The 27,598-nt window shown below is 36.5% G+C and overlaps 1 protein-coding gene across 9 annotated transcripts in view; it reads right to left on the bottom strand.

Annotated features, from left to right (window-relative positions):
* LOC136782631 (glutamate receptor ionotropic, kainate 2) overlaps positions 1-27,598 on the bottom strand; it is an 89,863-nt gene that overhangs the window by 26,973 nt on the left and 35,292 nt on the right. For 8 of the 9 annotated variants that reach the window (XM_066742185.1, XM_066742186.1, XM_066742187.1 and 5 more), the window contains exons 3-6: positions 15,240-15,401; positions 6,890-7,141; positions 3,687-3,862; positions 654-707 (exon numbers count right to left, since the gene is read on the bottom strand). In XM_066742185.1, the coding sequence (XP_066598282.1) occupies positions 654-707; positions 3,687-3,862; positions 6,890-7,141; positions 15,240-15,401 (644 nt within the window). The remainder of the gene's footprint in view (positions 1-653; positions 708-3,686; positions 3,863-6,889; positions 7,142-15,239; positions 15,402-27,598) is intronic. The other variant, XM_066742189.1, reaches the window with a different exon arrangement.

The raw sequence follows: 27,598 nt of genomic DNA, 5'->3' as shown, positions 1-27,598 counted from the left end.
CAGCTAGGTGTAATGTGTAAAGTCCAACAGTATATATAGGTATACACAGTTGACTTTTACCTTTCTCTTATTTCTTTATGTTTTCAAACAAATTTCAAGCGACTAGCGCACAAGGATCATTTGGGAGAATTACTTGGTAAACTCGTCGTGTCGCAAGCCACACGGCTCAACATTTCCACGTTCCGCTCAGGATGCTACGTTAAAACTTTTGTATACACATATATTTAGTTTTGGCATAACATTATGCCGCTATTACAGTATTGTGTAAGACTAGGACACAGTAATAACGGTATTGTAACTGTTTCTCCGACTGCGACATTTCAGCACTAAATCTGTCTTATTAAGCTTCGTCTACGCGCAATGGAAACAGTCAATGTGTCTCAACTATACACTCGCACGTGCACACGTCGATTACGAGGACTTGGAATCCAATTTATTCGCCATCTCGACTTTGTTCTCTTAATCAAATTACTCCCAATTGGTACGATTTAAGAAAATTATATTCCAATGTACATTAGTCGAAATATTTCCCTCTTCTACATAATAATTCGCCACACTAGGCTAAATAATTACTTGGCTATATAGATTTCTCGATGCTCGAAAGATTATTCTTACAAACGAGAGTTTTAAGAAAACAGCGAGTCGATACTTACGAATGTCGTGAACATGTAGTGGTATCTGTAGTCGTTCATCTGTAATTGCAATATCTGTAACATGTAAAGTGCAATAAATATTATTTTTTAAATACTGGAAAACGTACTGATTTAATTCCACTAAAGAAAACATTGCAATTGCAATATGTGGTTAACCTAATCGATAGCGGTTTTATATATCTCATATGCGCGCAAAGACTCCAATGCTCAAGATTTATCAAATTTCAAAGTAGGTATGCTTTGTCTCGTGCATTTCTTGTTCTTCTTTTTTTGCCTCTTTTTTCTGCTTACCGAAATCTTGAGAAAGGAAAGGTAATATGTTACGATTTCATTTCTTTGAGCGGAACGCCGTAAATGTTACGATCGATCATCGCACACCCGTGCATGGAACGAACGGAAGTCGGATAAAACAGGTCCCACGTGAATTCTGGTAAAAGAATCTTGTACTCGCGCTAAAGGAACAAGTGCCAACGAAGAAAAGGGTGAGCGCAGTTTGCGAAGGAAATGGAAACGCGGTTACAGGGATGAAAGCGACGAGAAAAAAATATCGAGACGGAAAGTGAGATGCCGTACGTATAACGTCGAGCTTCGGACATTTTTCACATTACCTTACCATGTACATACGTATATATATTCAATACACACCGTATAGTGCCAGAAGGATATCTGCATGTGGAAGCACCGGAACCTCGAGAGACGCCACTTGTAAATAACCGAACGGCTGCTCCTTGCTCTCTCTCTCTCTCTCTCTCTCTATCAGATAGCCTTATTTGCCTTTCCGGACAGTCTTGCCGCGCGCGCGAGAGCACAGAAATTTGGATATATTTAAGCAATAAAGCAATTGAAACAAAGGACATCCTGCATATAGCCATCGGGAATTCGTAACTCGCCGTCTCTCGAGTAGATTCAATTAAAATTTTGATTTAAAGCGGGATCAGTGATACGTCGCGATTTTTAATTTAAAACCACCTCGTCTGGATGCAGATCATCTCATCTTGACTGTGCTTTATTATTAGGATTATATAAGTGGTTAATTCAAATTACCATATTATTACACCGGAAAGAATTTTTCAACCTTCTAATGCATAAATTGCTTTCCTTTTAAATATATTAAACTGATTTTCCTTTCTCTCCCTCTCTCGTATTTAAGAAGAGAGAAATGTTGCTTTCTCTCAGAATCTATTAATTGGCCGCTTCTCCAAGTTTGAGCAATATGTCACATTACGTTGGCCCAATATGTGTATTCTTCGCAAATCCATATTTCTCCCTTCTCCCCATTTCATTAGTGCAATGTTATTGTAATAACTGTAGCGTCAAAATTTAATTTCAAATGTGTAGGTTATTTCTGCAGTGTCTAGGACATTGATGAAGATAAAGGTGAGTTCCTAGGCAAAGAGTGGATTTAAATAGGATGACAGAAGCCGCAAATTTCCACGTAGAGAATAATTTATCGCGCGGTCTATGCGGTTATAACGCGGGTGGAACTTGAGCAAATTTTCAGCTTAGAAGGAAAAGTAGGATGTACCTCGAATTAAATACCTACTCGCGTGCTGAAAGTCCTACTGCTGTCGTCGGAATTTGAGCTTCTTACCTCCTCAACCCCCAACCCCCTTTGCCAAGTGATAAATCATTCGTGATAACTGCGACTAACACCCGTTTGCAGAGATTCCAGGTTATGCCTGTTCGAGGTATATTCTACTCTAATACTGGCAGAAAGATGGATATATACTCTATTTCTTTGCCCATACACGTACATACTTATAGCATTCGACTAATGCATATCCGCGCGTACAATCATTTTCTAACTTGTTTTCTCGCCCCAACATTATATTTGTCATACAATAACTTTATTTGTATCCTTTAAAGATCGCTACTTTCGCTACTATAGACACAAGAGTCAACTCTGATAAATATTTGACTCCTGAATATTTTAATAAAAAGCACGATATTTTGAAGGATTTGTTTATAGTTAGAAAATAAATTGGAATAAAACATGGAAAACTTTTACCAATAAGTTAGCCGAGGGCCGGATTCTTCTAACATTGGCTATTCATTGGCCTGAGTGAGCTGACCGTTTACCAAGAGTTTCATACATTTTCAATAAGCTATTTGGTCCGCATTTGCCTGTAGCAATTTTATCGGTTATTTTCACGCAACCTTTTCCAGTCAGGCTTGGCGCCACTTTGATACTGCCGAAGATAGGATCTATTGCATACTTTCTCGCCTTCTTTTTCGTTGCGAACAACTTCAATCTCGCTCACAATCTCTTTTATTCGAAAAATCAGTAGATCTATTACACGTGGAGACACCCCCCCCCCCCCTTCCATAGCTGAATTGTTCAAGAATCCCTATAGCTATCGTATTATTCGAACTTGGCGAAACCTTTATTAAATTGTAATTAAATGTTCTATTGAGAGAACTCGATAGGTCAATTAAAGTATAATTAACGCAATTATATATATACTCGCTCAAATCATATTCCTGTACGTCAAAGAAATCGTTCTCGACTACTGGGTTAATCAAACTCAAGAAAACGTAGCTTCCCTGCTACGTGCACGCGATATATACTTCTTTGAAAGTGGTACACACACCTCAGAATTTTTCCTACTACTTGAGAAGACTCAAAGCTTTGATTGTCAGTACAAAAATCTTGCTATTCTTTTTTTAGTAGTACACATTCTGTCACTTAAAAGCACCATGCTTTTAATCTTAGCGCCCTCTTTTTTCATATTATCATTGCGCCTAAGGCTTGTATACCCAGTTTATCTAGAATTGGGACCAGTATTCTAAATTTCACTTTACCTTGCACGTTGCGCTCACCGAGTTCTTTTGGTAAAAACTCTGTAAATTTTCAAGGGTTAAAAGAAGAAATAAAAAATATGGCTACTATTATTAAGATACTCTCTACTCTCGCAATGTTAGTAAGGATAAATATTATCTAAGTGCAAAAAAAGGGAAAGTGCAGTTCACTATAATAATCGCAGTGCATAATGCGATTTTGACAAAATAACAATTCATATTGCTGTCGCTTACCGCTCGAAAAAATTGTTGCATATGCGCAGGATCAGTATCAACAATTAGTTTATAAATTTCCTTGTGACGAACCTCCCGTAAAACTTGTCTATAAGAGCCAGGGCCAGCCTGACGTATATACATTTCAGTTCGCGTCGTAGGTGGTGATTTAACAAGATCCTGTAACTTAAATAATCCTGAAACAAACGAAAATAAGATCGCTTTGTTTATACAGTTGCAATGAATATACAGTCTATTAAGAGTGCCCAAGAACAGGTATAGTTACTTCGAAAAGAGTTATATATTATTACACGGTCAAACAGTAATAAATCTCCTAAGAAAAAAACAAACAAACAAATATGTTTACAGCAAATAGGTGCCGAATAGAATTGCAATATATATTCGCGTGTAAGTAACGAATAAAATGTAAAAATCATTAGGTTGAGCGATTTATTAATTGTTGCGCCGTGTACGATCAACGTGGGAAGTAATCGTAGTTTTGGACCTGGCGAGAAATATTGAATATGTGTTCAAGAGGAAGATAAAGGTCCAGGCAATACTGCTCTCTGCCCATTGCTACACTCGTTGAATAATGGCTACAAAAAGAATGTCCTTGAAGGTAAAGAGCTGGTCGAGTGAATTGTGGCTTCACCCCTTAAGCCTGCCACGTGAAAGATTGCGATTGGTAGACGATTATTTCCTGACGTGTTTTACGATCCGCGGAGGGACGAGATAAGGACAATGCTTTGTAAGTACTGTCTTCCCCTGGATATAGTAAAAAAGTTTTAAAAGCAGTCACTATACTCTCTTATAGACTTATCAGAGATATTCTTTTCAGCATTGGCTCTTTCATACAGTTATATAGATATAAAACCATACGTAAAATTAAAAGACATATATGGCAATAAACAATAGTAGAGATTCGATCGTATCGCTTCTAACATTTTATTGTAGGAAATACAAGAGACACACCTCCCCCCTCCCAACTCTTTCTCCCTATTTAATAATTTTACCTATAAAACCAAGTAAAACTGTAGGATGAAATATTACAGCAAGTCCGTAGACGAAATATTCAGTTGGTACTTGTAACGAATTATTGCAAGCGTAGCACCTAATGAGGGAGGGCTGGGGGGGTGAAGTCGGACTTCTCTCTCTTTCTCTCTCTCTCTCTCGAAGACAGGTCTCTACTCGACGGTTTAGTAGTTAGGAATTTATAGTGATTTTACGCAATCTATTTTCCACGCGCGCATCGCAAAAGATTCAGTGTTGCTGTTACTTTTCTTCCGACTATATAGTTTGATTAAAATTTAAAAATATATTTTGCAGTAATTTACATTATAATGGAGGCATTTGATATTATTGCATTGTAATACCACTCGGTCAATCATAATATTATTATTCTCGACTCTATTATATAAAATTATGAGAAATTATTGATCGCATTGATATGTTAACTATTGCAGTTTGCCATGTTTATCACTGGTTATTAACGCGCGTCTAACACTGCATTATTTAGCTGATGAATATTTTAGGTATGACGAGGGAGAAAATTTTTGCGACCAAGAATGCCAAGATTACATTCTGTGGTTTTAGATAGCAATGAGGCCATGGTATGGTGTGGCCTTGGTCTCTTCGTATAGTTAAAAAAGGAGAAAATGCGAGTTGGAAAATGTCACAGCTATTTTCATTTTTCTTCCCTTCCACTTTTCAGCTCTAATCATACCACGCGATCAGTGACTGAAATTGGCGTTTCGCATCTATCGAATGGTGGAAGCAAAAAATACAATGGCCCAAGGGATGTTTCGCCGAAGCATTTAATTTTGAGAGCAGACGAGAAAAAAGTTAAGTGGAGTAGCACGGACGAAAAATTTGGTGCCAGCTGAGTATAGAGAGAATTTCTGAGAAAATAAAATCATGATTTCAGATTTATATATATAGGGAAGCTTTATGACGTCACGTCATGCTAAAGTGTTCAATCATAAAATCTCGCTACACTCGCAACACGAAGGGGCTCTTTGTTTTCATCGCGCGCGAAGCTGCTTTTTTTTCTTCTTTCTTCTTTTTTCGGCAGTACGTAAAATTCCAGCTGGACATTAAAAAGCTGTTTCAATAAATATAGCTACATTTGGCATGAGAATCGAAGAAAGTACAATCTTTAAACTGTGAAAACTTTTTGCTATTTCTTTGTGGAAAACTTATCGAGATATTTGAATTTCAATTTGTGCTGGAGAGTTTGTAAGCGGGAGAGCGGTATGCTGGAACTCCTCCGAGTGCAGATAGTATGTTTTATGAAACTTACTTACATCACTTTCATATCCATTACAGGCTATATTCGCTTGACCGAATCTAGTCTGCTAATATATATATGACAGTAATGGATGGATCAGGCTCTTCGGGAGCTCTCACCAAAGGAATGATAAAATTAAAGATCCATTTAATTTTACGTTAATAGTAGTGCGAATCTAATGCGAAGTGGGAACAAAGAGAAGACGGAATAGCACGGAAATCTGGAGGAAATCTCATAAAGAGGATCGCGCGTTTCGTGGCACTCAATTTTCATGCATTTCTAGCACGAGAGAGTCAAAACTTTGAATCCTTGTGAGACAGGATTTTCGTTGAGGTTGTTAGCACGCTTGGCTGTCAGCGAATCGAGTGAGCAAAAAGAACGAGAAGAAAAACAGGGAGGAAATTGGGAGAGAAATAAGGGATAAAAGGGAGAATCGAAGATACGCTAAATGTCTTCCGTGGTGAACAGCGAGACTCATCTGGTGAAATACTCGCCACTGGAGAAAAAACAAGCAATGGGCAGAACTGGGGTGATTAATCGTCTTATGGTGGCTATTCTCATCGACCAAACCGAACGTCGCGCGTCGCATGCTCACCGAACCAGTTAAAGAAGGATCGTGCTAGTGTCAACGCTGTGAAATACGTTTTGCAAATGTTTTCGTCCGCGTGCAGCTGACAGCCTCGACATTTTGCCTGCTGCTGCTGCTGCTGCTGCTGCTGCTACCGCTGCATCCACTTCCGGTACCTGAGTCGGACATCCTATTTTCATGAAAACGCATCACTATATATTCACGCGCGCGGTAGCCCAACAACAAAAAATCACCAAATATCTGTAATAAACTTTTGCCCGCCTCCAACTTATTTTTCCACTGTTTATTGTAATAATTTCAGCATGAGACATTGAATAGCGAGTATATAAAATTTTCACTGCTACTTACCATAATCTTCCTCATATATTATCGCAACTTTGGTCCAATTCAAAAACACCATAAGGTCCTTGAATGCTGTATTTAAATGGTCTTGGGAAGGATAAAGATTTATGCTAAACTCTTTAAAAGCTGGTTCAAAGTCCATTCTTGCTTCCAGGTGAGGTACGTCGAGAGCTTCACATATACTTTGAATGTGAGCACCCAATAGCGGGTCGGAAGGTCCAAAAATGCCTTGCACGGATCTTGATAATTGCTTGCAAGCTGGAAGCATAAAATTCATTGTTCGTAATTGATGAGATATCTCTCGAGTCCATCTCGCCTTCGCTCTCTCTCTCTCTCTCTCTTTTTCCACGCACTTTCATATATTTTGCCAAATTCTGATAAATAATTTAACAATGCTAGCGTATGAACAGTAATAACATTCTGTTTAAGAAAAACTTGAAATCTATTCAGAAGGATTACGTAGAAGCTATTTGTTATACGATTCTTATCATAAATTGAAAAAATCAACTTAATTTGGCAACCACAAGCTTCTATAGTCCAGCATGTATGTGTGTATATATAGGATAGAAAGGAATATATTTCGTGCTCTACACATTTGTACCGATCCTAACTATGCAAATCCCGGATTCTTTTCCCGGCCGTAATTTAACGAAGAAATATACGCTTAAATTTCGTAAGTCAGGACAAAATGTAAAGTGACCTATAAAAACGATTATCTACCAAATCCATTAAACCCGTTTGAACCATTCTTTATGCTTCGATTGCTCCAGCAGTCGATGCCGACGAAATTCTTTGCTAACATTAATTTAGTGTAACGATAATGTTTAAAGTTACGATTCGTTGTAAAATTAGGCCTTACCACACATTAAAGTATTGAAATTATAATAATTATAGTACGAATTAAGATTCGAAATCCCAAATATGAAATTTTAGTGGAAGAAAAGATTGAGAAGGGAGTATGCATGGCTAAAGATTTAAACTCAACCTTTATAAAGCCGCACATCTCACTTATTTAATTATATCTTGTTTTAATTTCTACGTGCTACAAATTTTCTCATCTTCAAATTTTTACATAAAATTATATTGATCGCTCGAATGAAAGTTCTTGAGTAACTAATTAGCATCTTTTACTTTTTCCTTCGTTATTTCTACTTTGGGACCATCTACTTTTTAAATAACGCAAACATGTAAACTTTTATGAAGACCGGTCTTATAAGTTCCTCAGCTACTTTAGTTCTACGAAGCGTTGATAACTTGTTTGAAGCACATAGATCTAAATTTTAATATAATCAGTTGGTGTAGAGTCCGGTAGTTGTAAAGTTTTTGCAGTAATAATTATTATACACTGGCTTCTTACATGAAATAAAACTCTATTAAAGATGCACATTATAGAATTTGTGATATTATATTTTATTGCGGTTACTTGTTGGAAATTAGTAAGGGCAAGTTGTTGGAAAGTGTAGTAAGATAGAGAGCTAGAGGGGGGATATGGTTTATCGTGAAAAATGGGGAAAGCTGTGAAGAGCGATAAAAAAATGTATATCAATATGCAGAGGTATAATTTATCAATTAATTTGTAAACAAGGAAGGTATACGCAAGTATGAAACTTGAACGGGGTTGAATTTACTCTCACAAAGGAATAATCCTTTTCATATAATCACTTTCAAAAGTGTGTGCAGTGTATATATGTATATACATAATGAAAAAAGTCCTCTATGTCTGTGTAATTGATTAGAGTTTAACGAGGTAAGAAAATATATATCCATGATATTTGCTGTAAACATATATACCTCGGTTAACGCTGCATCATAAAATGTTCAAGTTTAAAAGTGACGTAACTAATGCATCATACTGCAGTTGAGTAAATAACTTTCGTTTCTGGAGCAATTTAAGTTAAATTGGAGTCACATACAGTGACGGAGTTATAAATTCGCAAAATACCCGAAAGAACGGTAGCTCATTAACATAACTTACAACACGTAAACGCAGGGTCTTTTAACCGTACACGCGAGCCTCCTTCAACAAGTGTCGGGCATGTTTGTAAATTCAGTTCATATATGAAAGTATGTGTCAGCGTGTGTAATCCGATGAATCTTGGAGAGCTTTTAGGTGTATACTTACAATAAACAGCCGTGTACTTTAATTTACGCGTTAAACTCCTAAAATGGTTTCCACTTTTCCCTGTGTCTCTAATTAAAAAGAAACTTTACCTCTTCGCCGAAACGCGCTTTCATAAAGACTTTATTATAAAAATTAGACAAGTTAGCGGTACGTTCAAGTGGTGTTTTCAGAAAATGGAGAAGGAAATCAAGATGAGGTTCCTTCTTTAAACTTGGACTGTGTAACGTGGAAAGCTCGTCTTCCTGCAATACGAAACGAAACGTCCCATTAAAGCCTTCCGTTCCACTAGCTCCTATCGTCGTTAAAAGTTATCCGATCAATTCTTCGCGCTTATTTCACTTCGCTGCTTCTTTTTCTTTGTCCAATCACAACGTGTGTTACATCTTTTCTACTTTTCCCTGCCATTTATTTTCTTTCCAAGTTTCCATTTATTTGTCTCGTAATTGTTTTCCGAGCAAGACTAATAATGGAAAAGCCCTAGTCGTATTAAACAGAAAGAGGGTAATATAAAAAGATTGATCGTACTAATAATGTATAGCATAATTAGTAGGAGAACGTATCTTATGATCGAAGCTAAAGAAGTTTTAAGATTACCGCCAGAAGTAGGATGAAGAATATTATTAATTCATTTTAGCTTAGCAAGGTATATCACTCTTTTATCAGGTACGGACTCTAGAAAAACTGTTTTAGCTTCTCATTTGAATTTCCTATATCTTCCATCCCACACCCACGCGTACACTAGTACATTATACTATACTTGAATATCTTGCGGCAAAAACAAGCTTCCCTTTGGATTATGTAAATTTCATTATATTTAATATATATATTGTGTTTTTTAAAAAACGATATTTCATGGCCATATCTGAAATGGAGAATTAAGTAAAGTCATTATTGCGTTAAAACTTTTATAGCGCATTCCTATAGTGTATACACATGTGTGGGTGTGTGTGTGTGCGTGTCATACAAATATAATAATAATTCCTTTGATAGCAAATTAAATATTAATTATTGATTAGTGGAGAATTAAGATTATATCTACTAAGCAGACAATTTTGGCCTTCATATTTAATCACAAATGCTGTTCAGAAATTGATAAAGGATGTAGTAGGGGTTTGCGAATTTTTGCTATGAGAATTCAATTTCCTCGATAGAGCTTCATCGCGGTCTTCAAATCCGACTGAGAGTCTCCCCTCTTGAGATACGCGAGAAATATATAAGCTTAACTTACAAATAACTATTTCCTACGGGAGCAAAGCAGAGCAGCTTATATGACCCTTGCGAAAAGCCTCTATAGTCTACTGAAATGCTTTCTCATATCTAGTCTAGCCTACAAACTTGCTGCAGCGTTAAGGAGCGAAAAGAATTTCGATATTTAAACTCCAAATATTGCGGGGGCTTTGCCAATAAGAAATTTTCCTTTAATTTTCTTTTAAACAGTATAACTAAGTTTAAACTTTCATTAATTGCAATTTATGAATTTTTCACATACTCTTGACATTGTTGTTACGCCCTTTGGAATTTCAACCAAATATTAATCGTATCTCCAAATTAAATATACAATAGAAAGGAACATAACTCACGCAACTCTATATTGAATCATCTATTCCATCTCGGCAATCCCTCTTCAAATTACCCAGGTTAATTGAATCAATTTATACAGCAAGCCGTAAATTTTACACTCCGCTTAAAATATACTAGTCTTATACTACAAAGATTTATTGCAAATATCACGAAAATATTAAGAGAAACGAGATCATTTTACAGGATATAGAATTTCAACGGAAAAGTGTGGTATTGCCCTGTATTGCCATGAAAAGTGGCATAGCGGACGCCGGCCAAATGTTTGCATAAAGCGACTTTTATAGCATCGATAGACAAATTATGTAAAATATAACATATCGAATAAAAAGAAATATCAATGAGGAAATTAAATACCAAAGGCATAAGCAAACAACAAATATGTTACGTCTTTCTTATCTCAGCTTTATCATCTCATAAAGCAACTTTTATCACGTCGAAGATTTGATCACGTACAAAAATTTTATATGGTAATTTATAAGTTTATTTCGTTCTTTCATTGTCAACGTTATTGCACGTAACATCTCTAGTACGTATATGTACCTATAATTCTGCTGTGTACACTATTGCTCAATAATCTTGCGTCAGGCGAGGGGCAGTGGGGATAAGAGAGGCAAGGGGTTATCTAGGGAATTCTAGTGGACACCGTCAAATTTTTGATCGGCTATCCCTTTGACGCAAAAGAGCTGTCAAAAGCTAAATTAACCTGTATTTTGAAGAAATACAGAAACATAAATATTTTTAAAAAACAAATAAGAAGAAAGAAAGAAAGGATTTTAATAAATATATAAAGAAAAAATATCAGATGAGTATTAGTTAATAGGAAATGTTAAAGTAATTGTTAATTATTAAGAAAATATACTTTGTGGTTTTTTTATTTCTGTTACAGGTTAAATGCTGTTTCTGATGAGCTTAAATTACAGAAAAGAAATATATATAGACCAATAAATAAAAAAGGACTAATTTATGAAGCATTTCTGTGTGGACCAGTCATTTCAATAATTATGATGTAATGTTCTAATAGTGAATGTGTAAGCGTTTGGTGTATATACACAAAGAAATTTTATTATAAATTAATAATTATATATAATAATGTGTTGATTCTTATTACTATAAATTAAAGCTAGTTCAATTAAAATATTCTTTTTCTTTCCTCCTTATCTGAATTCTATACATACATAGTAATTACATATTCTCGTAGAATCTATTCTTTAAACTAATTAAATTGTAACTATTTGGAATGTGCAAGTCATAACTATTTGCTTCAATGATATTTATTATTCATTGTAAGAGAAATTGCATAGAGCCTCTGCAAATTTCTTATTAATATGTCACATCCTTCTACATATTATCTTTTATGACATTTATATGCCTCCTTTGCACTATTTTCTTCTAGTCTATAACATATAAAAATAATTTTACAATCATTAATTATTATACGCAGATCTGATGATTCTGCTGATCTCTAATTAATTTTATAAATATTGAAATCATTGATAAACCATTGTCTAGTTAAATTTGAAAAATAGGCATTTGAATGATGTTATTTAAATTTGGTATCTCTTTTGTGAGATATGTTTTCATAGTACTTGGGAAGATAAAGTTCTTTAGAAGGTATGTGTACACTAATGAGTTCATTTTGCTTTCAGCTTTGAATAGTTTTTCAACTACGTGTTTGGATATACATTTTGAATATAGAATATATTTATTTTGTTACTCCTATTATAATGTTGACAGAATTGGTAGTAAGATATATCAATCATCTGAAAATAATAGAATATATATATGGCGACTAGATAAATTAAGGATTTAAGACAGATAATTCTCAACAACAAATAGGAGTAACAAAATAAGTATTGTATATTAGGAATGGATATCCAAATATGTAGTTGGAAAATTATTTGAAGCTGAAAACAAGATTAACTCAGCAGTATACATGAATGTATTGGAGGACAATATCCTGTCAAATGTAAAGAAAAGATATCATGTAGACGAAGTACCAAACATTATATTTAAGTACAATAAATTAAGTGAAGTGTCTAGATTCTTCAAATTTAATAGAGCAATAGCTTACCTATCATCCTCACATTGATAGAATCAATTAGACAGCAGAATAAGCATACTTCAGCGTATTTGAAAATATTTAGAGAAATATTGGTATATGTTGAAAACTAGAAGAAGAAGGAACAATCAAGGCAAATAAATGTCACACAAGATGTGAAAGAATGTGACAGATCAATAAGAAATTTGAAGAGTCTCTATGCAATTTGTCTCGCATTGAATAATACAAATAATTGAAGCAAATAGTTATGACTTGCACATTTCAAATAGTTGCAATTTAATTAGTTTAAAGGATAGATTCTATGAGAATATCTAATTACTATGTATGTATAGAATTTGGATAAGGAAGAAAGAGAACGAGTATTTTAATTGAACTAGCTTTAATTTATAGTAATAGGAATCAACACATTATTATATATAATTATTAATTTATAATAGAATTTCTTTGTGTATATACACCAAACGCTTTCACAATCACTATTATAACATAATTAAACCATAATTATTGAAATAACTGGTCCACACAGAAATGCTTCATAAATTAGTCCTTTTTTATTCATTGGTCTATATATATTTCTTTGCTGTAATTTAAACTCATCAGAAACAGCATTTAACCTGTAACAGAAATAAAAAAACCACAAAGTATATTTTCTTAATAATTTATAATTACTTTAACATTTCCTATTAACTAATACTCATCTGATATTTTTTCTTTATATATTTATTAAAATCCTTTCTTTCTTTCTTCTTATTTGTTTTTTAAAAATATTTATGTTTCTGTATTTCTTCAAAATACAGGTTAATTTAGCTTTTGACAGCTCTTTTGCGTCAAAGGGATAGCCGATCAAAAATTTGACGGTGTCCACTAGAATTCCCTAGATAACCCCTTGCCTCTCTTATCCCCACTGCCCCTCGCCAGACGCAAGATTATTGAGCAATAGTGTACTATACGCGATACCTATTGTATAGTGTATGGTAGCCGCGCGTTAGTGAGCTTTTGGATGTAGTTAAAAATATAGGACTGGGTCTGGGTAACCTTGGTGCCGCAGACTCACGTCGCTCACGCGGTATAAGCAAGGAGTGGCGTGGGGTACGGTGGTGTGGTAGTGGTGGGCCGTGGCGGCTGCGGCTGCGGCTGCGCGCCCCAGCGCCGAGCTTCTCCCATAGGCGGCATCAGGCGGCATTAGCTAGGCCAGCGTTGAAATTGACGCGGAGAAAAGGAGTTGAATAAAGCGCTTACGCGACGTGAGAACTGTTGACAGTGAAGATTTATCGCGAGAAATGCCATTGCAAAAAAAAAAGCATCGGACACCAAAGAGATTCAGGCTCGCCAAAGGAAAAGCGGATATGTGAGTGGGTCCTTTGAGGATCGCAAATGGAATATCCTTTTGGTGATCGCTCAAACGTGTAACATCATGCTAGAGAAATCGGGAAATATTCCTCGCGTCGTATATATTTCTCAATGTCTAATAAGCATAGCGTATGTTCAAGCCTCTTTAGGATGGCAGAAGATAATTCATTATTTTCTTCATTTTTGCTAAATTACAAGACATGTTCTGTTATTGTAACCGCGTTAGAAAAATGGTTATTTAAAAAAAATATGAATTAAAGTATTACCATGATTCGCACTGCAGCCTTCCTTCTGTATACCTTTGTATATATAGCTCTATTATCGATTTCCTTTCAAAGGTTTCTTTCAGGTTTATTCGCTTAACTGTACATCAAGTGTATATAGTATATTTATATATACGTGATCAAAACTATATTGATACATATTCTCCTACAATTGTACTTATAAATTTTAATGTATCGATATCTACATGTTATTAAATGTTCCTCCTATTTTGCTCGCAGTAGTTATTGACATTTTTAATGAAACCAACGATTCATAAACAATAATCGCAGTTATCATTATAATCAAAGTCGCGCGAGAGACGCGTATGAAAGGAGCCTACTCTTTCGAATAAATATTATTGTGTTCTTTCGAATTGTCCTTCCCTCACCCCCCTCCCTCGTTAATTGCCTACTTTACCCCTTGTTTTCAATTCAAAAGTGGAATAATTTTTTAATCGTTAAAATCTGAGGTCTAAAATTACCTCGAAGATTGAATTAAAAGCTCCGAGAAAAAATGCAAAAAGTGATGATAAAAAGGAGTAATGAATAAAAGTATCCTCTTTGTGGATTGAGTGGTAAATGAAATTGTTTAAGTATCCCCACTTCCCACTTTCAGGATTTTTCCTCTTTTATTCTACTTCGTATTCAATTATAGAATGGTCTGTGAAATTAATTAACAAGAGGGAAGCGCTATTCAACATCTTACCCTTATTTCGACATTATTAAAGAGAGAGACGTGAAGTACGGTACACTGGACTTTGATGCGCTACCCTTATTCCTATCTGATTGGTAATTCGTGTCTTATCAACGTGTAGCCAATATGGTCCTATTTGAAAAGAAGACGCGTTCCACGCTAATTTTACTATGTCTCTAATATCCGGTAAATTCGTCTACTTAAAATTATTATTGTTTTGTAATTTTTTTATTCAGTCTCAAGGTTATTAAGCAATCGGTAAGAGAAATAATCAATTACTCACACACCTTTTTTAGACGTTCTAAACGAATCATCTTTAGGCACATATTGAATGTCGTACACTAAGCTTGTATTGGGAAGCAGCGTTTTATCCTTGTTGATTTTGTAGATGGCATATTTGAATGCTAGCTCCGATGAACTATCCTTTTGATCTTCCGTAAAGATTGCTCCTGAAAAAAAACAATTGCGTAGATTGTAAGAGTATAGTACAGATTCACATTTTATATATATATACATATATATATATAAAAGTATTATTTTATGATGAATTAAAGCTTTGTAATTTTAGAATCTTGAAGTTTTCGCGAAAATAGTTGCAGACAAATTTCTAGGATTTGCATCGAATCTTGTTGAGTGCTGCGAGAACTTGGAGATTACGTATTCAGAAAAAATGTTCCTATTAAAAAGACAGACAGATCCTATTAGTCATAAATATTAACTCTGGTGTATATGTAAGGAGTAGTCCGTATATATTTTCACATGTTATTACAATATGCTCTTTAGGTACAAGTTAGTTGCACGGTACGTAGTTTATCAACAATTGTAGAAAAAAATTGTATCAATTTTTTCCAAAGCTGCAATTCGTATCTGTCGAATGAAAAAGTTGAGCTAAATGTTATCCTTCACATTGTTTTTTTTTGTTTCTTCTTTTTTTATTGAGTAAGGCACGTTGCAGAGCTTATTGCAACTAATCCATCTCGGAACAATTCCGAGGTTAATCTCGAAGCTGCTCGGTTGGTGCCTTCAATTTTCTGGCTCAGTCTTGCTACGTGCACTGGGTCATAGCATTATCCAGGTAGTTCGTCAACTTTGAAATGTTCTTCTGCTCGCGCTAGTATTTTCTATTATAACAGACAATGAGAAGAGAAATCATTATACTTCTTGTCATTAACCTTGCCAAATTGGTTGCAAGGAAAAAGTGCAGCTGGAGCTGCGAGCTACGGCAAAATCTGAATCATTGATTCTCCTTGGTATTTTCAAAACAGCAGTATGTGTCTTAATAAAGAAAAGTGCAGGTTACGCCAGAAAAGACTCCAATAGATATCAGACAAATGATTTGTAAATCACTTACTCAGCAATTATATTATCTAGTTTTCTAAAAGTATAATGTTTATTAGCTTATGCCGAGTAAAAGCACGATGCTTCATGAAAAATATAGATTCATCTTCGTCATAATCGGTGACCTATTTAATCCGGAGCTGTTTGAAAGGAGGATCAATCTCTGTCAGTATTCTAAATTGCTGCCCTTCAACGATTATTTGACGCCACTAATTAATTATATTTTAATGACTTGGATAAAAATTGTAGGTTCTTTGGGCATAACGACGTGTATAATGTATGCATAATTAGTATTTAAAGTTATATACACACTTGTATATTCACATCTCTGCACATTAAGACGTTTCGTGTGAGAGATATAGCAGCGTTGAGTGATTGAAAAATGCTTGCCTATTCCAAGCAGGCTTGAGCTATTCTTTTCAAATATATCACCGCGTAGGAGTCGTAAGACAACTATCTCTTATTTCGAAGATTAGTTCATAGCTGTTATACCGCATGACAGCAGCAGCAGCAGCAGCGCATCGGGAATTACATTTCTCAGGAGTAATCCTTCTAAGGTCGTTCAAACTACCCTTCACAAGTCGTATAACGAAAAGAAATGTAAATATGTCTTAATTATATATCGTACCTGCATTTGAGAGTATTATGAAATTACGAAAAATCTTATTAGCCAAAGAGAGGATCTATATTTGTAGGGTATAGCAGAGTTAATCTTGAAATAAAAATGGAGCCTAGAAGGCGTCTATCTGTCATGACAGCTAATCCTATATAGAGTATAGTGGCCTAAAGTTGATCGAGCAAAACTTCTCCGGTCAGTGAGATCCTCAGTCTATCATTGAATCATCCTCATACTTGGGATGACAATAGGTCAAAGTCAGTCCAAATTACGTTCGCGTCTTGAATCATAGCCGAGCTATAAAGAAACTTGTGCTTGGGGGTAAGCATCTCAGACAAGATTCGTTTTATTGGTAAAGCTACCACCGTTGATAGATGCATCCAAAAACTTTCTAAAACTGTGAGAAATAGCTGCTATAATCGCCGAATACAAGATAAAATCCCAATTATTTTCTTCTTGGAAACAAAAAAAATAAAAAAAACTGTATCTTCAGCATACGTGTCGAAGTATACTGTATAAACAGAGTGCTGCATGCAAGTTAACAAAAATCTGACGGATGTAACGTAGTCATGCAGCAATATTAGAGCTCTCAGCTTGACTACGAAGCGTATAGTGGATTCTGTTTCAGAAAACTCAACGTGGTCGGACGTATTAGAGGAAAGGGTCTACCGTTTTCAGGAGAAATGATAAATAACGTGTGTAGAATCCAGCACAGGGGCCAGCAGTGTGTACATATAGCTACTTTAAAATTCTAGTGCTTTAGAAAACTTACTTGGATCGGCAAATGTCAGAATGGATTATCCTAATCCTTTGAATTATATAAGCTGCTCTCGCGGTAGTCGCAGTACGTACGTGCGGTTGTAATTATCAAACTTTTGATTGATTATAAAGCGTAAAACGAATCTATATAAGGAGGATTATTATTTAATGGGATTTGATTGAATAACGCGATTGTTCTGGCAAACACATAGTCTTATGTGCATGTGTTCACTAGCCTAGGTTTTTCAAGTAGCTTCACAAAGCTGTTTTCTCAGTCATTAAGTAACACTCAAACTCGTGTTGCAGGAGTCGAGACCATCGATCCTGCTATTCTCTTGTGCTCTCAATGTCTATAAATGCACTTTGTCGACTGCGATCGATGTGCCGAAACTATAGTCGTGCTTAATCAACCTTTAAGATGTCAGCATCTGTTAAGCAACTTTCCAAATTTGCTCAGTCGGCTACGTAATTACGAACATAATAAAGCTCTCCAGCTAATGTGCATTGCGATTTAAACAGAATTTACATTTTCTTTCGCAAGTAAGCCCAATGAAGAAGATTTAATAAAAGCGTTGGACTGTTTCACGACTGCTCTGCTATCAAAAGCACTTAATTTAATGTCGTAGCTAAGTTTAAGCAAAGCTTCATGAATTATTCAAGATTTATGTTATAGGACAGATTTATTCCATAAAGCATATAGTCGAACATTTATTTTCTACCGTGCAACATATAGCTGCACAAATGTGAGCTTTCTTGGGAGATGACCCGTTTGGTTTGATGATTAATTTGAGCCCTTATTGAAGTACCGTTCGCGTGCGGCAGCTATACATGCAAGGATAGATGTCTCGTGAGTTACACTTTATTCAATAAATCCACCTACAATATACAAATTATGTGACCCTGCTAAAGGTAGAGGGCAAGATATCTTGATATACGAAAGCCGCAAAGCAAACTACAACTCTTAACTTGAAATTGAATTTCAAGATTACGCAGGTAATCGTTATTCAGGTTTCAAACTTCCATTCAAAGGTTCTTATCGAATTTGACACTGTTCTCCAGTCATTGATAGGAATAAAAATGCTGAAAAATCAAATATAATAGCTCGATATATTTGGGAAAAATGAATGGAATATAAACCCTTATATTAGATCGACTGAAATGCAGGATTTCAATTTCTTCAAGCTGGGACTGCTACTGGAAGCGAGACCGGAGCTGGTGCACCGGTGCGTATGTGCAGACTAGATCCAATACAAACCCATTATGGTAAATCGATTTTTCTTGTTCGCATAAAAAGCTTTATGGTTCTTCCTTGAATAAATAATAATAATAAGTAGCAGTGTTACACAGGTTTTTAGAAAAGCTCTCACGGATTTTTATTCAGTGTTATCGCTGCATCTCACATAATATTTTTTTTGCCAATCATTATGGAAGATCTATCTAAGGTGGAATGATGGTGGAGCATAGATGTGTCTTTGTTGATTTTGGAACGAACGTCAATTGTAGAGGAAATTGACATTAAGACAGTTTGGTCAGAGAGCGAATTTATGTTTTAGTCATTTGCCAATGTAATTCTCTCAGCAGTCTCGTTACCTGGCTGTGAATTATCGCAGTCACGACGTTGCACCCAAGGGAAATACAGAGTGCGGATGCAACCGGAACCGATAATACACTTCCGGTACAAACATAGGTTCTAATTCACCTTCGGAATATGCGTGACGTCGATATTTCAGTGTATCAATTGCTTATACAATTTGTCAGCTTGTTATTCGATCCTGGCTTCATCCAGTCATATTCCTCTCTCGAATCTTACCCTATCGCACACTAGCTTGCGAACCCAGCTTCCTACGTTTCTTCACTCGATTCAGTCTTATAAACTTTGTAACGAGACGTTTGCTCCGCCGCTACTCCATATACGATACCGCGTAGTAGAGAGAATCTACAGTGCAAGTGCCGATACCGCGGCCTGCACTGTACAGGGTGCGTGAGTATGGCTGGCTCGGAGTATACCTCCCTAACTTACCAGACCAGCCGCTCAGAGCGCCACCGTCGCCGTCTCCGAGCCTCGGATTCCTCGGAAGTCGGACGGGTATAAAAGGTCGAGCCCGAGCCGAGCAGAGAAGTCCGTCCCGTATCCAGGAGCTCTGTGAGTAATCCTGGTGCAGAAGTTCTCCGCACCGTCCGATCACCGCCCCGCCGTACTAACGCCGTGTCCATGAGTTGTCCGGACATCCGACATTTTCTTTACAGGTTATGGCATAAGCTGCCATCTTGTCGTCTACCGAGGGCCCCTCCGTGAGGTCTTAGACCGCCGTATTTCCGTAGCCCCGCGGTGAGGCTACCGATCGACGCGCCACCCGCGGGCGATTATATAAGACCCGGACCGTAGTAAGTAAGCACACTCCGTACACACCTGCAGCGGCAGACCACACACACAACACAAACACGAAGAGATTAAGTAGTTGTATACTCTTTGTAATATACCGTGTACATATTTCTTAGTATAATAAATTGTTTTATACCCGAACATTGAGCTTGTCAATATTGTTTCGATCCCTCTCAGTCAAAAAGAACCGGACAGTTTGTAGCAACTAAACCTCGCTAGAAAAACACGTCGCAACTTAGCAATTTTTAAAAGTAGTTGTATATGTATATGCAACCTTAAGATCGTGATTCTTTTGATTATCAGGTTAGTAATTATAAGGAATGATTGATTTTGTCGCCTCAGTGGAGTGATAAACGGTGCAAGTTTGAGACAATAATTAGTTTGGAGCGACGAAATTTGGCAGCTTAATATGGGGTGATAATCGCAACGTCGAATTACGTAATTACGTGGCTTACCGACACTGCCAAGTTACGTGCAGCTCCCGAGACTTACAAAGGAACTGCCTTATTGTTATATTCGCTGCGCTTTTTCTAAACTTTCATTCCCGAAACACTTTTAGCACTATATTTGAAAATAAGTCATCGGTGCTTCAAAAATGTCTAAAAGCTTATTGATCTAAAATTTCGAATTAATTCTAAAAGCTCAATCGTATCAAAAGTTATTATTATTTTATATTTGCGAGCTATTTTATATTTACAGGGCTAACGTATATGTATTAGTTTAAAAAAATATATCTTCAGAGGCTCTTATTAAATTCATTCCGAGGTAGATAAATCCATAAGCTCTTTACAAGTTAGCAAGCTTTGGGAATATTCTTTAAATAGTAGTATGAGAAAATCTCGCATTTCATAATATTGAAGAAAATCTTTGTACCGCGTAATCTCCCGCGTAAACTTATCAGAGAATTTATCAGCTGGCTAGAATGGAAGAAAATCTTGCACTATATAGGCTAGTTGGTCTCGATACAAGAGTACTCCCATGATGAATGTAACCATTTTCGCGTTTCAGCTTTGCGAATGACTACGTACACTGTACGTGCGTGCCTACGAAATTGCCGACCATTGCAACATTGCTAAAATAACTGGTCAGCGATATCGAGATTTATACCCCAAGTGGAAAATTTCGTTTGGTATGGAATCCGCAGTGAACAGAAGCGTTTATTTCTCAGATTTGCGGTAGGAGAATCCAAGCCGTGTGTGTATCGCATGCAAGTCATGTTTTCTCGAGGCACAAATGTAACACAGATCGATAAATATAATGCAATAAAGAAAGAAGAAAAAGAAAAAGAAAAAGAAAAAGATTAGTAGAGAGCTCATGCAAATATATTATATATAAATTTGATGATAAGCTTAAAGGGAAACTTATTTATTAACATTGCAGGCTATATAAAGTTTACTATTCAGAGAGTATATGTATAGTGGGAGAGTTGAGAGTTTGCTTTAATGCATATTACCTGTGGTGAAACAACTGAATTTATCCGTATTTCAGTTTTCATTAGTGGATCAAGAGAAAAGCTATATATAAAATCTTGACAAGAATCAGCGAAACTTCATGCTAAAAGCAATATAGTACTGTCTAGGTTTTACGGTATCGTTAATTAAGCAAACCCTTTTGGCGAACATTACTCGAGGCCCCATTCCTTCGATGCAATACCCGATTCCTCGTTTCTCACTACCTGTGCAAAATCCAGAATCAAATCGGGATCTAACTAGACGCGCGTCCAGGTTTACATCCAGCCAATATAAACGCGCGCGCTAGCTTCCTTTATGTTGTTCCTCCGCGGAAATGCAGGGAACCTATAGCTACCACGAACGCGAACGGCTATATATACATATACCTATACGTAGGATTGTGCATACGTAACCTCTCGGAGCGACGCGACGCGACGCGACGTACGGGACATGTCTTATTCGATTCAACGATTGGAACGCACTGTTCAGGAAATGAAGATAGATATTTAAGCGCGATTCGATTTCTACAGCATGATTGCCTGGATTTACCACAATCCCATTCTATCCGCACCAGATCCTCGTTTTCCATCAGGAATATTAAAATTCACATGTACCACTACTATTCCGATTATACTATCTATACATAGACGTTAGAAAATTTGCTTCATCATACCGGGGCTGTAAAACCTTTTTCGTATAATTATTATATGGTTATAATAAAGTATTTCGCATTTGTTGGCGAAAGGAGAGTTATAGCTGAGCTAGCTATTATTGTAAAAGGGTCGTAGAGTCTTATGCTCAAGGGAGAATTTTGTAAATCTTGGTAGTTTCATCCCTGGATGCTTGATTCCTTGAGGGTACTCTCGACTCTGTCGACGTGGTGTGCGTGCAATGTAACGATGTAAGGTGTGTCTATGACGACAACTTGGCGTTATAAAGTCGAAACGACGCCGTTCCAAGTGAAAATAGTGAGTCAGTGCCTTAGTGCGCAGTCGAGATCCAGTTAGGGTTTTCGCTGGCAAACCTGCACCCCTTGCACGATCTAGCTTCTCTCTTTTCCGTTGGCGCAAGGACAATCTGTAGAGTGCGTATAGCATATTGGCCTGTACATGTGTCCGCGTATCCTATCCTATCCTATAAATAGATGTATATGTGTACGTGCATGTGGCTTGTTTCACCCTAAACGCTCCATTACGGAAGCACAGGCCGTTTCGACTCGCCGTCACGTCGCCATTCAACCCCATCCCCACTACGCTCTATAGTCTATACCTACTGCATGGATTTCTCTCTTTCTCCCAATTTCCATCTCCATATTAACAGGTGCACGTGCCGAGTTGGTTCTCTCCGTCACCCGAAAAATCCCAACATTTCTTTTACGTCGACGATACCTAATGCAATTGTCCTCCCACCATACATATATATACTTTATCGTCTCTACAGCATAAACTTATTAACGTCATACATATAGCTATTAGCTCTCGCGATCATAGCTTCAAAATGTCAACGATTGATATTGCGCATATTTTTAACGTCTCAAGTAAGAATTAAGCTAATTGAATTTTCAAGGCAACAAATTGCTTATAACTATATACGGCCTATATCAAAGCTTATTTGCATGCATACTATACGCATGTGTCTTATATAGAAGCGCAATACTGACGCATGCGCTCGATATCTGCGAAAGTCAGCTAATGCGATTCACGGTATATAGCACACGGAAGAGTTCGGTGAACTCAGCCATGAATATTTTCTTAGCTGTGTAAACGACTAACGGAAAAAATTGTATTGGGGAAAAGTCCCTAAAGATGTAATAACCGAACGTTTGGAATTGGTTGATTCGTACCATAATCGCTTTATCTCTCCGTGTGTTTTATCATATACAACTTTTATAGATACTATAGCTGTTGTTTTCGAAAAGGTGCGTTGAAATTATTATAGATGATATACTATTAAGTAGTAATAATTCCAAAGTCATCATGAATATAATATCCATCCTCTTTTTTTGTTATACGAATTTTACATTCATTTCTTTCGTTCACTCTTTTGTATAATTTTTTGCAAGCTTTTTATTTCACCCGATTCATTCGCTCACACACACATGCACACGCACATATCGTCTGCGGATAATTTGAGCTTCGAACGAACGAGTCGAAAGGAAATTCCCGCAGGCAGCCTTTAAGCCTCTACGTTACGGGAGATAGGGAAAAATAGAATCAACGGGAGCTGAAATGGAAAGAGTAGGTATACGAAAATATATTTTATTGCCTTTCATCATACCGCATTTCTTTGAAATTTATATCTCTAGCAGAGTTAAACTTTCTCGGAGCTTCTCTCCTTTCAGCAACGTGACGTAACCAGTATTGCAGTTTCTACCTTGATGCATTTGTTTTGGATCTTGCCAAGCCACCGATATATGGTATCGTTTTCTTGCAGGTACCTTAAATCGTCTCTATGATTGTACGTGATAAAAAAGGAGATTCCGAGAGAATCTTGAAAATTTGGCTCCATTTTTAATTGAAATATGCAAGATTAAAAGCTGATAAATAACAATGGCAAATAATTTAATGGATCGGAAATTTATATATCCTGCAGTTTTTGTCTTTATTATACCTATACACATTTATGTATTGTATCTATACCTTGCATCATCTCTTGTGCATCATTTCGTTTTCGCCAGACTGCAAAGTCTGTGATAAAACTCCCAATGAGAAATTTACGATACGAGAATGCCAAAGCTCAGATATTTACGGTACGAACCCCGTTCGATCTTGGATCCGTTACGGCTGTTTTTCTGACAGAGAAAGACAGAGAGAGTGTGCACGATACACGCGAGAGTCAGTGCAAAGGGTGGATTTAGAGAGTCTGAATGCGTGTAAATTTTCTCTAGTACCATTTTATGCTTAAAGCTTTTAAGTACCTCAATGAGTCAAACAGATGTATTTTACTCTCGCACAACTGTAATTTAATTTTTCTTTGCGCAAACATTATATTTTCTGCTAAAACGTCTCTCCTCTATTCACTAATAAAAGCTTAATAGAAGCAAAATAATAATACTTGAAAACTGCTAATTAACAAGGTAAAAGGATTAAAAGATTTTTCTTAAGTTTATAGCGGAAAAGTTGAAAGAAAAGAGCTCTGACTGTAATTATAAAATTACTAATTTCTCTTATAAAAATAAAGTGCTGAAAGCACATATAATTAATATTGTCAAAAGCAAATTGATCTACAACTAAGAAATAAAAAAAGAACATTTCGTATATTTAAATAAAGTATTATAAATGCAGCAGTTTACAAATACATTAAAAGATTTAGCTAGACTATCTCGAAGCTTTTGGCAAACCTATAAAGAGGTTGATTTGCATCTTAATTACTGCACCAGCAAAACTTTTTCAAAGATTCGACCAATTTATGAATGATCGTTGAACTTGACGCAACCAAGTTTACGCTGACTCTCGAATCGAAGGTTACCGATTATGAGTAGAATTAGCACACACGCACTGCACATAATTCAATACTTACGAAGCCTGTAAAAAAAGTATTTTTAACTTTATCTGGTCTCTCTCTCTCTCTCTCTCTCTCTTGTATAGCACAAAGGTGTTTTCCTTTTCCATTATATATATAAAAGAAAAGAAGTGAGTTAAAAGGAAAAATATATATATATACTCTTGCCGATGGAGAGAGAAAAAGTGGTGAAATAAAGGATGCAGGACATAATTGCTATGTGGCATAACAAGGGCAAGAAACTGCTAATTTAATGATTGCCTCGTTATAGTGGAAAAGACAGAGAAGCGTTAGGGGTTGGTATACTCACACATACTGTTACACAGTGCTTTGGTTAAAGCAGCTGCTGACTCAACTAAACTCAACGGGAGGAGACTTGATGTCGGAGTAAAACGAAGGGAAATGTTTACAGTGCAAATAAACCTACCAAAGGTCTATACAAATTTTCGGTTATATTATATCAAAATATCGTTTGTGTATGTGTGTGTATTAACGTATACATTACCATAAATATTAGAGTATCTACGCTAAATATAGTTTTTCATTGAACCAGTTAAAGCTCGTATAAAGTACAGGTAGATCTCATGTTCCTTGCTATAATGTTTAGCAAAATAGGATATTATTCATGATGGTTATTCAATTTTTCATCTTCCAAAACCGACACCATTGAGTTCTCCCGTGCATGAGCACACAACGTCCACTTTTTATAACTGAAATAAACACCACTCGCATAATTTTGTCGTATTCCGCCATAATCCAGGTATACCTACAGTCATTACCGTCGTCTCTTTTTATAACTTGCATTTTGCATTTCTCTTCATCTCGAAAAACTGATTTATAAATATTATAGAGTAAAAGAAGGCACACATTTATTCTCTCTCCGAAATCTTTATCCCATGGTTAAGAATTGTTAATTTTTCCAAAATTTCTATCTTTCCATTTTGAGCTTTATTCCAGTTGCAATATAAGCTCGAACAAATAGTATGTTGAATTCAGTGTTAGCATTCCTCTAATAGTACTGTACTGCGGCGCCGCGCAGCGCCGTGCCGCGCACCGCGTATTGACAATGGTGCATTTACTAGCGATAACAATAATTCAATTAAGCGCAAGGCTACAAGTTATCGACACTAATGGCTACTCTGTATATTACGCAGAGCATGCTGCCTCGAGCATCGATTTTAGAGTAAGCACCATTATCGAAATCACCAACCGCTTTATAAAGTTTACTCAACTCACTTCCTCCTGCAGAAATGGTATGGTATACATGCACGCGAGAGGGTAAAGAAAAATTGTTTATACTCATGCACGTAAAATTGCACAAGTTTTCCTCCATATACGCGCCTCTACATACTTCGGAGGATTAAAAAGAGAAGAGATGTTAACTCCAATCACTACGCGGAAGGATGTTCGAATATACTCACGGTTCTAGGACATTTTTCATCCTTTATACTGGCATATACATACTGACTTTAACACGCACTACTTTCCGCACCATTTCTTGGCAACGATCCTTGCCAAGCGTTTTCGAGACTAACGCACGTCGTTCAGTTTCTACCGTATTTCGCCTTGCCATTCGATCTGACTTTCCCAGCAAACTTATTTATTGCCAGAACACGCGCAGGGAAAATGGGCAACTGCGGAGGGATCGAGTATCTCGGTTAAATCAGAAATATATCCAAATTCAACCATGACGAGTCGACGAAATCAGTATAATATGTATATGTAACTCCCTCTCTTATTTTCATTTAAGGGGATCACCTGTAAGGAGAAGCTGAAATATGTTAATAAAACTCTCTCTTGTAAACCAGAGGAATTTAACACTAGGTACTATAGTAAAATCTACGGGATCGCTTTCTTCGGAGGATTAGCGTTATCTATATAGGAATAAAACAAACGACGCGACACGAGGGCTTGGCAGGTGGTGCTTTAATCGTTATCGGGCAAGTGGGCAATTTTCCAAGTTATGTGGAGAGGGGCGAAGGTTCATTTTCAAACGTATGTAGCTAGACAGCAAGTCTACTTGAAGCTGGTAGCTTAGCCTTAGGGAATAGTGGAATAAGTCTTTGGTGTAATATAGGAATCGCGCTCGTTAGGCGTGATCGTTAATGCCCATTACTATTGCATTTGAAACAAAGGCTATACGAATAAACCCCATGCAACTATATATATACAACTGTGGAAAGAGCCATTCATTAAATAATGCAGCATTGATCATTTTACGGTTCACTCTGGTATAAAACACTTTTCATTTATCCGGTCTTCGAGCAACCACTTATTCGGCCTGTTGTTCCTCGTTTAGCTTGAAAGATTGGGAATTACCGTGGAACCCACATGCGCCCTTACGGTTAACTCCGGAGTATGCAGGCTACTTTGAAGGCCACTCGCGCTTTGGGCAACATTACCTACGTGACTCGAATCCTCCATACAATTCAAGAAATATTTACGGATGAAGGAAGCATAACGCGCGCAGTCCAATTTACATAGAGCCAAATGTTAATCACCCTATCCATGATGGATCAACTTTTAATAATTCTCTATGGCCCTAAAAAGGTCAGTACCTCGCGATGGCCTATAACGAATAAATTAACAAATTAAATA

The sequence above is a fragment of the Prorops nasuta genome, unplaced genomic scaffold, assembly GCF_024137725.1.
Source record: "Prorops nasuta isolate Cenicafe-Biocafe unplaced genomic scaffold, Cenicafe_Pnas_1.2 PNAS00027, whole genome shotgun sequence".
NCBI classification, from domain to species: Eukaryota; Metazoa; Arthropoda; class Insecta; order Hymenoptera; family Bethylidae; genus Prorops; species Prorops nasuta.
This window is presented reverse-complemented; position numbering and strand designations above follow the sequence as displayed.